We start from the raw sequence: 11,857 nt of genomic DNA, 5'->3' as shown, positions 1-11,857 counted from the left end.
AAATTGTTAAGAAAACATTATCTTGGATTGAATTTGACGTATATTTGACTTCCTCAAGCCTTTTTTTTAAGCCAATTGAGAGGGACAGAGACAGAGAGATGCATGGTTTGTTTTTTCTTTCATTACCTCGTATTTTTGAAGGCTCCTTAAGAGTAACTTGCCAAGACACCATAGCTAGAAATTTGTAATGTTGTGAAAATATTGTTTTTAAATGGGCTTGAATGCATGTATATTGGGCTTCTTCAAGCATAGCATGCAATCGCCAATCTGCTTCTTCCTGTAACAAATTTTTTGCTGTTTGGACATTGCGTTTATTGGTAGCCCTGGAACTTGGAAGTGACTTACTTGTCAAATTAAGTAAATAAATACTTTGGAGTCAATCTTGTGGAGGTTTAACTGGTTCATTTGAATCGGTCGTGTGGAAAAGCATGGTTGTTGCTGTCATTGCAATTGATATTTATTCAGGGGAGTTACCATAAGAAATTATGGAAAAGCTTAGAAAACTGTAGAAAAAATTTCAGGTTTTGTATCTGAATGCTCTAATAGAGTTGTGGTTATCTTGAAAGGTTCTTTTTCTTCCCAATATTTCCCCCTATTGAAGAGCAGATGGCCTATCACTTTCGGTCTTCTTTATAAAAAGTTATCCTAACGTGCAATATGAAGTGTTAGTTTAACCATTTCAAATCTCTTTAGTTTGAAGTATTAGTTTGACCTTTTCAAATCTCTCCAGATTAATTTAAGAATGTAGGACTTCTATAAGTATCCAGTCATGAATATATTTTGGTATCAGGAGTGTACTGGGAGGGCATTACATAATGGCATTTGTAAATGATTCTGTGGTTCTTAATAATGCCACTAATGTTCGAAATAATGGGGTTGTGAGTGCTCGACATAAGCTAGAGCAAATTGAAGCATATATCATTGTGACAACAATCTTTATGGTCTTTCTTGTGGTTTTCGGATCATGCAGGCGTCGTAGCCATAGTGTGTTTCTCAAAATTTTAATATGGATAGCTTATGCTTTGCCAACGTACCTGATAACCTACACTTTTGGCCTGATGCAGTCAGCATCTTTTGAAAATGAATTGTTTGCTATTTGGGCGATATTTTTGATTATTTTCTCTGGAAATGCAGATTGCATCTCTGCCTACAGCCTTGTAGACAATGAGAATCGGAGGAGATATAACATGGAAGTGCTTGTTAAATATTATGGGCTGGGCTGGCTGACAGGTACGTATGGTCATGAAATAAAATTTAGGATACTGCTCTATTTCCTCTTCGCTTTTGCTTTGCTAAGGACAACACTACGAGGTGCAGCTTTAAGCTTGGCTAGCAGAACAGATGGTTTGGTCAAAAATACCAAACTGATTGCAGACTTCATGGCCAATGAGCATACGTTGAGCAACGAAGGTGAAGTAGATCCCTCGTGCATGAAAGGCTACAAGTATTGGGTGAAAGGCGAAGAGAAGGAAAAGGTGGAAGTTATCCCACCACTCTACCAATATCATTTGATGACTGCAAATGAAGTTGTTACCATTGATATGATCTGGCAATGCCAAGGGAGTCTCTTAAGGTCCACCGGAGATTCAGATGGCCGACTCAAGGACATTTGCCTCTCTTGTGCATTGTTTAGGCTTCTCTGTCGTAGATTTGCAGGATACTCCATGTCTGAAAGCTCCCAGTTGAAGACATGGAATTTTGTTCGGCATGGGCTACTTGCCAAAGAAGGTGATCACGAGAGAGCATTCCGAGTAATTGAGGTCGAACTCGCATTTCTATATGATTTCTTCTACACAAATTATTATGCTTTATTTACCTCGGGATTTCTAATGTTTAAAATTATGCAGTTAATTATTGTCATAATTGGTTGTATAATTGTTACTCCCATTCTAAAGCATTACCATACACCCAATGGAGACTTGAACCTGCTTACAGTGAGTGGGCGTGATGTTGATGTGCGAGTTACAGCTATAGTTATAGTAGCTATCCTCTTCATGGAAGTTGTTCAATTTTTGGTTGTCAACTTCTCCGATTGGGCTAAGGTACAGTGGCTTTGCTGTTATGTTAAAAAACCATCATGGCAAAACAATAAATTCATGGAGAAGATTATACAAATTATCTGCCATAAGAAATGGTTAAAACCTTGGGAGCAAAAACTTGGCCAATGCGATCTACTTAAATCCTTTAACCATAACCCTTGCAAATTGCTATACAATTCTTGGACCTCTCCTTATACAGATATTAAAAGAAAAGGTCAGAAAGAAAGCAGTCGGATCAAATTATCTCTGGAAGTGAAGAAAGCAATTATTGCCTCCCTAAAGACCAACGAACAGCAATTGAATAATGGGGAAACTTCTCTGGAGCGAAATGGGGTCAAGAATGAACTCTCTTGGGCATGTAGACTTGAGACACAAACGCATGTTATCATGGTCTGGCATATAGCTACTTGTCTTTGTGAGATAAATTGGAAACAAGCCAACCTACAAAGGGAAAGCGAACACTTCATGGTGGCAACTGCATTATCTAAATACTGTGCCTACCTGGTGGCTTTTGCTCCAAGATTTTTACCTGATCATGCGTATATTACAGAATTTATGTTTGACCAGGTAGTTCAAGAAGCCAGGGATAAACTCAAGGGATGCAACTCACCAGCAACTATGTATGACAAGATGAGGAGATTAGGCGAAGATGATCATCCTGGAGAAACAATCATTGAAAGAGGTGCTGTTCTTGGGAAGCATCTGTTGGTAGACATAACTGACAATGAACGGAGATGGAAAATTCTAGCAGATTTTTGGGCAGATATGATGTTGTTTGTGAGTCCCTCCGATGACACAACCGTTCATGCAGAGCACCTGACTAAGGGAGGAGAGTTTGTGACTCACTTGTGGGCTTTACTCTCTCATGCAGGCATACTCAATCGAGACTCAGCTCAGAATGTCTGATTAATGCATTTGTCCACGTGTGTTTTCTCTATGCTTGTATGATAGTGTGATTTATCTTGCCTTTATATTTGTGTTTGTGTAGTGGAAATATGTAAATATCTAGATAAGAAATGGTATGTAAAAATAAATAAATAAAATTGTATACCGTTCTCCAAATATGTGGGTGGCTGTGTAATATATTATGTACATTTAATTCAGTGTGTACTTGCTTTAATCTTGTCATTGCCTCCTTGTGTTTTATTTGTTGATCCCCATTAGAGGCATTACAATCATTTCTATTCTTAAGGGAAAATTATTAAATATTTCTAGAATATGGTGACGTAATGCTTTTTTCTTTCACATATTTACTAGTTTACATTTATTTTTATGTATTAAAATATTAACATTCTCTATGATAATTGTGAATATGTAAGTGAAATAGTACTTGTGAACGAGTATGAAAGAATATTTTTCTTTTGAGATTAAATAGAGCTATCACTTTTAAATTTCTAAGAGTAAGAAATAAGATGCCATTCTACACCACAACAGTTTTAAATGACCATGAAGTTTTTGAATGGCTGTCTTGTCTCGTTTGAATGGTCTGCCATGTGATGGGAAAAAATTTGCACCCTGTCCTGAATGCCAAGTCTACTTTGAAGTGCTCTTCCTAAACAAGATTTGCTGTTCTTGTATATATAGACATAAACAATGTGGTTGAAACATGAATAAGTATTTTTTGAAAGGCAAACGAGATGGAGAAAATTTTAAAAATAAAATTCAATTTTAGTGGGCCATTCAAGCAAGGATTATGCTTATTTTTTTTTAAAAAAAAAAAAAAAACGCGTGCAAGTCTTCATTCTTTGCTAGCTAATTTAAAGCGTTACATGGTTAACCTTTCTTTCTTGAAGTCATATTTCAAACATTGCAGTGGGAAAATTTAAAGTGTGCACGAAGATCACTTCTCTAAAGTTCCAATGAGTAAACTCATCATAAAGTCCAAAACCCAAAGATTTCATTACATGTTTCATTTAAAGTGTATGGCCGTTGTCGTGTGACTAACCTATTTGTTGGTTGGGAGCGTGACCAAGGATGGAGCCAGAATTTGAAGTTAGGGGGTGGTTTTGTTGCTTGTTGCTTAACCGCTAAGGGTTTATTTATTTAGTATTTATTTGTGTTTTTGATGCATGCGTTTGTTGCTGGGTAAGAAAAAAATTATTTTGGTAAAACTTTTTAAAGGGTCGAGTTATTTGTTTTAGGTAAAATTGGTTGATTGAGTTTAATTGTTTTTAGCTTTACAATTTGTAATTTTTATTGTTGGACTAAATTTTTTGGGCTTGTATATTTTGTTTTAGATTTTAGGTTTATAAATTTTTTTATGACCTTTAAAATGAGGAAAATGCTAGAATTACAAATTTTTTTTTTACAAATTGTTAATGTGGTGAGTGGTTATTAGTAAGTAAAAAAGTGAGGTAAGTGATAAATCCAGATGCAAACTAATAAGAATTTACTATTTCTGTAAAAATAGTTTAGAAAAGTTTGTAACTATAACATTACTTTTAAAAGAATCAATGATATTGTTACGAGGGCAAAGTGTAATATTACACAACAAATTTGCTAAAACTGATACCTATGTATATATTAATATTTAAAAAAATAAAATAAAATTGAGGCCATTGCCCCAATGGTCAAAGTCTCCCTTCGTACGTACATGGGAGTGACAATAAAATCATATAAGAGCTTTATGTTTGATTTTTGGTGGGATTGTCGTAGGTTTAATTTTGAAAGTGATATTCATTATGTATTTTTTGATATTTTCGCTATTCGAAGTTTAAGTTCCAATTCTTTTTTATGGAGTTGGAAATAGTAAAACATTCTAGGTTAAAAGTTGATATTGTGCATGTGATTCTTTTGTTTAATTAGTAGATTTGAAGTTAATAGACTGAACTTGTAATAGGATGAATTGTAGTTTTATATATTATGAAATGTAATGGTTTGTGGTGCTTTAAAAAAAAAAAATAATGACCTCTATTTTGATAGGATGTTGATCTTTTGAGTTGAATTTGGATTGTGATGACAAGAGATTTTGGGCTTGTTTGGTTGTTTGTTTAAATAACAATTTTCATTATTTAAATAATAAAACATTAATTTCCATAACACTTTTTTATCCACACATATTTTTACAACACTTAAACAACATTACTAGAGCAACATTACCAAATAGATCATTTATTTTGGAAGAAACTGTATTTTGAAATTATGACTATGATTAAGTGAAGCTAGTTGTGGGACCTATGGTTCTCTATATATTGACAGATAATTAGGCATTATAAAATTATATAGTACCACAAGAAAGAATAACACATAAAAATTAACTAAAGGAAAACCTTGTCCAGGAAGTAATTGGATCAAATGTTTCACAAGGCACTTAATTACATTGACTAGATAGTTCAACTGATCTACATCCATAGGATTTATTGCAGCTTTAAAATAAGCTTAGAGAAAAGAAGCATAATGATCATAGTGAGGAATGTTTAAAGACAGAAACAGAATCTTTATTTAAAGTATAAACTGAATAGAATGGATAGTACATCCTCATAGTGTACATGTATAAAACATATGATACGATCGTAAATATACAAAATAACAAAGAACAAAGTCAACCATACTCAAACCATGAACTGGCAAAGATCAATAAAATACAACCATGGCAATGGTCAAGAGGCCAAATAAATATCTACCGGAAATCCTAGACGGGGCAGCACTAGTACTCCCTGATGGAGGAGAAGCGGTGGGACCATTTGAACCTGAAGGAGAGTTGGCGGAGCTGGAAGGTGGATAGGCGGTGCCGGAGCCAGTGACGTTAATGGCTAGTTTTTGACCCAAGGCGCAGTGGTATTGATAGGTGCTGGTGAAGAAATACTCGCCGGTGTTCTTGAGGGGGATATATGCAGGACTATTGTTATAAAGTGCTAGACTTGTGCTCAAGTTGCAGCTGTTATAAGCTTCTTTGGTCACCCTGGCAACGTCATCTGATCCATTTAAAAAGTTGAACACTGCAAAAAGGTTCAAGAATTGGCTTAGAGATAGAGGAAGATATAATTTCTTATTTGGGTTTCCACCTACAAAATTTGTTTAATGTTTTTTTCCCCCCAAAGTATTTTTGTTGAATATGGAAGAATATAAGGTTTCAATCTTTCTTCATTTCTTGATTTAAAAGAAAAGTATTTTATGCAGTTTATATACAGCTTTTTAATACAACTTTTGTGTCAATCATTTTTGTCACAATTCTAAAATAATCAATTGTGAGTTATAGAAAGATGTGGTGGAATGATGTGAAAATGGTAGTTTATCAATCACAGTTAATCACATCATAAAGTCTGTACCTAGAGTGTCTCCGACGATGAAAGTCTTGTTGTAAGCCCAAGTAATATAAGCAATTTCACCAAGTGGTGGGACGATCCATCCCATGTTACCACCGACTGTATAATTCTCTGGTATTGTTCTGGGAACAGGACTAGCAGTTGGTCCAGGAGATGTGGTCACGTTGATTGCAAGCCTTTGTCCCAGAGCACAGCTGTTGTTCAAGGTGTCTATGAAGTAGTACTCGCCGGTCGAGTTCAACGAGTAATTTGCTGGCCCGGTTGTTATAAGAGAGATGGGGTTTGTTGAATTGCAGATTAAGAAAGCTTCCTTCGTAACTCTGGCTACATCTTCTTGTCCAGTAGTGAAGTTGAAAACTGATAAAACATCAAAGATCATTGAAGTTAGAAAAAAAATCCCAGGTGGAGTTTAGACCTCTTTGATCCAAATTCATCCACAAATCAACAAAAGAGAATAAAGTAAATGGGACTAGCAACTTATTTATCTATACTTACGCAGAATGTCGCCAAGAATGAAGGTTTGCTTCGCAGCCCAAACAGCATAAAAGGGTAAGTTGTTATTAGGAGGAACCGTCCACCCTGTGCTGTCTCCAACCACATGTGTAGTCACAGCAACTGTGGTTTGTAGGAAAGCAAAAAGTGCTACGGCTAGAATTGCTAGTCTGATAATCTTAGCCATAGCTTAATCTATACCCAACTTCTTTTCCTGTGTGCCTTGTTTCTAATGTGTTGGGTTGTTACTGCAATGATTTGAGGAGTGGTCTGTGATCTTTTTATAGAGGCTTCTAAAAGCAGGAAGAAGTCATGGTACTACTTTCGTGATTAGCAGAGTATGAGTTCAGGTTCACCATGTAAGTTCACCATGTAAAAGTCTATCCTGTTGCCTCCACGAAAATAATTATCGGTCAATATCAGTAAGTTCTAGAACTTACTAATTAACCAAATTAAATTATTATATATAAGTTGGTTTCAAGTAGTTTAATTGGTTTAAAAATTTTATCTTCAGTTGGTTTTGAATCTTATCTACACCAAAACTCAATTGATATCTTAATTTGATGCAAAAGAACAATTATTATGTAGCTAATGCTATAAATTTAAATCTTATAATATCTATAAAGGAAAATTAATGTATTCCTAATGACATGGTGGAGGTGATGTGTATGCGTCGTAAGTGCAAATGTAATTTAATTTGTCATTCCTACTCAGATATTATGACATGTGTTTTTCATTTATGGTCCAGTCAGCATTTAATGTATTATGCACAAGATGATGCTGTTTAATGTGCTTGTGAGTTTGATACAAGTTATATTTTGGTCCACCTCTTAACAGTATAAGCTTTTGGTAACAAGTCATAATTAACATCCCATATTTCTACAAGTTATGCAAATGCAAATGATGTTTGTGGTATGTTGAATAAGTTGTTACTGACAAAATGCATCTGCATTGACCTGACTTGTAAATGGCACTTCTCGTGCCCCATGAGGTTGACAAGGGATTGAACTTTGAACAGTGTGGGAATCATATTCATAATGTGAGGGGATTTGGGAAAGAAATCGCATTTTCCATGCGTTATGCATTTGCCATTCAAATTGTGGAGTCCAATGGCAATAAACAATCAGGAAAGAGGAATGGCCTTTGGGAAGCCGAAATGGAATATCCGTCCATTAATTCCAATATCTGTTACCATTTTCAAGGAGCCATTAGAGAGTAAAAATCCCAATCTTTCAACTACCGCGTTTTTGACCCATTACTATGAGCCCGTTTGTTTAGGCGTATTGAGAGAGCTAAACGCCCGTTTATCAAATCGCAAGAATCAGTATATGTTTGGCTGAGCGAAATATGTGGGATTGCGTTTTTGAAGCAGCAGATTTTCGCGTTTCAGGAAAGGCAATTTTCCATTGCGATTTCAATACCGCGCGATTTGCAAATCGTCATTCCGCCAAAATTTTTTGCTGAAGTCCAAAATTAGCCTCCGTTCTCTCCCTTTACCGTTGCGTCTCAAGTCCTCTCCCTTCACCATATATATCCTCAGTCCTCTGCCTCAAAGCATCAGCTTCACAGGGATTGGTTCTCTCTTCAACGTTTTTGCTCTGCTCCGTTTATCGTCGTTCTTCATCGCAATTCCAGGTAACTATTCTCCATTACCCATCTTTGAATTTATGATATAGATTTGGGCTTTTGGTATTTTGAGTTTTAGAGATTTGTTGTTTGTTGTTGCTGCTGGTAAGACCTCTCTCTGTCTCTCTGTCTCTGCCTAGTAGCTTTAGCTGCATCTTGTTTTTCAATTTTATGGTATAATTTTGTTGTAAAACATCGAAAGTACAAGAAGCTAGAGCAGATGTCCAATTGATGCTTGGACTTGTTATTATCCTTTGGATTACTTTGCTCAAAATCTGGACACGGCACTCCTTATTATTTTTTTTTTAAAACACTATTCAGAGTTGATTTTAATGCATAAATCTGTATTACTTTGCTGCAAATTTGGGTTTTTTAACACTACTACTGGTTTGATCTTTGGCCAAATTATAAGTGTGATGGAAGTGTAATTGAACACTACTTGCACTTTATCTTGGAAGATTCAGTTGATGAAATAGTTTTATTTAAAAGCTATTAGATTCTTGCTTATTTTCTTTATAACAGCTGATCTCATTACATATTTGTAACTAGAAACTTTATGCTGCATAAGTTCCAAAATGAATTTCTTCTGTTACTAAATTTCAGTTTCAAGTTTTAGTGACTTAAGAGAATTTTGTGGTTTCAAATTTCAATGCATGTGTATCAAAATTGGAACATCCATTAGAGGACAAACTTATGAATGTTTGTGCAGATTGTTTGTGCATAAGGCTGAACTATTCATGCATATTACAAAGACTTGGGAGTAGAACAAGAACTTGATGTGATTTCTAATATTGAAACTATTTGATTCTTTGTGGCTGTAGAACTTACCTAGGAAACTTACTCACTATGCAATTTTCTCATGGGTTTAGTTGTAGAACTTGCTGTATTTGGCTGAACATTAATAGTAACAAACTTATTTTTTTTTAGATGGGTAACCCATCCCAAAGTAGCTCAAATGTTAGAGCTCAATGGCCATCAAGAGTAACAACTATCTTTTGCGAAGCTTGTGTGGATGAGGTATTTAAGGGTAATCGACCTAATACCCACTTTAGTAAAAAGGGTTGGACAAATATTATAGCAACTTTTGAAAAGAAAACTGGAAAGGAATATCCTAGGGCGAAGTATAAGCATAAATGGGATAGTTTGAAGAAAGATTGGGTACTTTGCAATAAGTTGAAGGGAAGTGAAACTGGATTGGGATGGGATGCAGCCAAAGGAACAATAGCTGCAACTGATGAGTGGTGGGAGAGGAAACTAATGGTATGTTTTGTATAACCCATTGAACATATTTTTTATTAGTAGATAAACCATGCTATTTGAGTTATTAATGAAAATATTCAAAATTGTAGGAGGTTCCTGAAGCTGCAAAATTTCGAGAGAAAGGTTTGGAGAATGTTGACTTATTAGACATTATGTTTAAGGACATTGCGGCCACAGGAGATTTAGCATGGGCCCCCACTTCAGGTGTGTTACCTAATGATCTTGAGACACCTAAGGAGGGGTTAGGTGATACTTCTGCTGACTCATCTTCTCCAAATGATGATGATGACGTTCATGAAGACGAGACTCCTAACCTCACACAACCACCTAACCCAACACAAAAGAAAGGAAAGAAGCGAGTTTTACCGTCATCCACGCAGAGCAAAGGGAAGAAAGGAGGAACGGCATTACAGTTGACACAATAACTTAGTCGTATATGTGATGTTGTGGAGTTAAGGAACTCAGCTTTTTCAGTGGAGCCAAGTAGTACTATTCGTAATGTCATGGAACGCGTGTGCTCCTTAGATGGCATTGAGAAGGGTTCCGAACTCTACCTCATGGCAGCACGTATTTTTCAAAAACGAGAGAAGAGAGAGATGTTTGTAGTGATGGAAGAACCATATTTACAACTTAAGTTTCTACAAGAGGAGGCAAGATTGTTAGGAGGGCACTACTTTGGCAATTAGGGTGTTTTTTGTTTTATGGAAGAGAGATGTTTAATGTTTTATTGTTTTATCATTTGAATAATGTGGCTGTTAGGGAGGTCACTACTTTGGCACTTAGGGTGTTTTATGTTTTATCCTTTGAATAATGTTTTATGGAAGAGAGAGATGTTTTTAATATTTTATTGTTTTATTAATTGCTAAGGCTTTTGAGAAATTGAATACCTTCCAAGCTGAACTGAGTATGAGAAATTGATTTTGATGAAAGCTGAAAATTATGATTTCATTGATTGATTCAATAGCTATACAACTATATATATACTTTAAAACACAAGGCAAGATCTCTGGACTTCTACTTGAAGCTTCAATCTGAGTTTCACTTGTTCTTGTATCATTTGGCAACTGATTTTCTTGTCTGGCTTGGTCCAGTGCATGTCTGGGCAGCTCTGATGCACAAGCTACTGCACTGGGTGGCATGTTGTGCTGCACTAGTGTGACAGTGAGGTTCTGTGAGTTGCAGCACCATGACTGAAAAAGTTTTCCTTATACCTGCAAATAAAAGACTGAGATGTTAGGACTACTTCAAAGGTTGGAAACTCTTGAAGATATTGAGCTTTCCTTATCACTGAACTCAATTGAGGAGTATAACTTCCTTGAGTATTTTCTGGATTCATTGGTGAGTTTGATATGAAAACTATAACCGGTTGGTCTCTGTTATGTTTGAAATTAAAGTGAAGGTTCTTGTAAACAGTTCCTTCTCTTGGACTTGCAATAGAAATTTCTTGGTGCTCATTTCTTTCAATTTTAAATGTTTAAGTGCAAATTTGAAAGTGTTGACCACTTGTTGCTTCATTGTGCATTTGCTAAGGAGTTGTGGTCCCTCGTTTTCTGTTTGTTTGGGGTGCAATGGGTGATACCTGATAGGATGATTGAGCTGTTGGAGTGTTGAAATGGGGACTTTCTCCAAGGGGGTTCAGGTGTCCTTTGGAGGGCTGTACTTCCATTGCCATTCCCACTCCACTTTCTAAGATTTATTTGATTGCTGTAATGTACTTAAGGCTGCCATCCAGTACGCAGCTTGTGTATTGTTAGGCATCTTCCTTTTTTTAGCATTTTAATAAAACCTTTCCCTACTTATAAAAAAGGCTTCCTTAGCTACTTTCAGTTTATAGCAAGTCAGTCATCTTTTTGAAATTCATATTGACTGATTGACAATTATGTATTACACCTGTAAAAAATGCTTTACTATTATTAGTTTGTCATGTGACATTGAATCACTTTACATGTAAATTTTGATGTTGTTTGTTTGATTGATACTGTTTTGGTTCTGCTGCATCACTACCTATGTTGTTATAGAAAGGTTGTTTCCCAAATGTTGATATTTGGTGACACATTGTCAATTGTGTTCTGGAAACAGTGTTTCATATTACCTGGTTCATACTCTTATTTGTGTGCTATTGCAGCTACTCATCAAGAAACTTGCTTCTTCTTTTTTTTTTTTTTTTTTTTTTTT

The 11,857-nt window shown here is 35.6% G+C and overlaps 3 protein-coding genes across 3 annotated transcripts; 2 read left to right on the top strand and 1 right to left on the bottom strand.

Annotated features, from left to right (window-relative positions):
* Nucleotides 1-815: 815 nt before the first annotated feature.
* LOC136065301 (uncharacterized) lies at nucleotides 816-2,945 on the top strand. The gene has a single exon (XM_065768322.1). It carries the CDS (start codon nucleotides 816-818, stop codon nucleotides 2,943-2,945), a length of 2,130 nt encoding a protein of 709 aa, XP_065624394.1.
* Nucleotides 2,946-5,454: 2,509 nt separating this feature from the next.
* LOC136065297 (early nodulin-like protein 14) lies at nucleotides 5,455-7,150 on the bottom strand. Its single transcript, XM_065768319.1, has 3 exons — nucleotides 6,800-7,150; nucleotides 6,308-6,661; nucleotides 5,455-5,977 (listed from the first exon to the last, which is right to left on the bottom strand). Exons 1-3 carry the CDS (start codon nucleotides 6,981-6,983, stop codon nucleotides 5,613-5,615), a joined length of 903 nt encoding a protein of 300 aa, XP_065624391.1. The 5' UTR covers nucleotides 6,984-7,150; the 3' UTR covers nucleotides 5,455-5,612.
* Nucleotides 7,151-7,835: 685 nt separating this feature from the next.
* LOC112019391 (L10-interacting MYB domain-containing protein-like) lies at nucleotides 7,836-10,524 on the top strand. Its single transcript, XM_065768317.1, has 3 exons — nucleotides 7,836-8,431; nucleotides 9,350-9,682; nucleotides 9,772-10,524. The coding sequence occupies exons 2-3, from the start codon at nucleotides 9,350-9,352 to the stop codon at nucleotides 10,105-10,107; spliced, it is 669 nt and encodes a 222-aa protein (XP_065624389.1). The 5' UTR covers nucleotides 7,836-8,431; the 3' UTR covers nucleotides 10,108-10,524.
* Nucleotides 10,525-11,857: the final 1,333 nt, after the last annotated feature.

The sequence above is a fragment of the Quercus suber genome, unplaced genomic scaffold (assembly GCF_002906115.3).
Source record: "Quercus suber isolate HL8 unplaced genomic scaffold, Cork oak 2.0 scaffold_920, whole genome shotgun sequence".
In the NCBI taxonomy this organism is placed as follows: domain Eukaryota; kingdom Viridiplantae; phylum Streptophyta; class Magnoliopsida; order Fagales; family Fagaceae; genus Quercus; species Quercus suber.
Note: the sequence above shows the minus strand (reverse complement) of the source record. Positions and strands in the feature narration are given on the sequence as shown.

Excerpts from the sequence above, each read along its gene's own strand:
- LOC136065301 (XM_065768322.1), top strand. The coding sequence starts at position 816 with ATGGCATTTGTAAATGATTCTGTGGTTCTTAATAATGCCACTAATGTT.
- LOC136065297 (XM_065768319.1), bottom strand. The coding sequence starts at position 6,983 with ATGGCTAAGATTATCAGACTAGCAATTCTAGCCGTAGCACTTTTTGCT. Across the intron at positions 6,662-6,799 it reads CATTCTTGGCGACATTCTGC|TTTTCAACTTCACTACTGGA; the intron begins GTAAGTATAGAT and ends ATGTTTTATCAG. Across the intron at positions 5,978-6,307 it reads CATCGTCGGAGACACTCTAG|TGTTCAACTTTTTAAATGGA; the intron begins GTACAGACTTTA and ends ACCTTTTTGCAG.
- LOC112019391 (XM_065768317.1), top strand. The coding sequence starts at position 9,350 with ATGGGTAACCCATCCCAAAGTAGCTCAAATGTTAGAGCTCAATGGCCA. Across the intron at positions 9,683-9,771 it reads GGTGGGAGAGGAAACTAATG|GAGGTTCCTGAAGCTGCAAA; the intron begins GTATGTTTTGTA and ends TCAAAATTGTAG.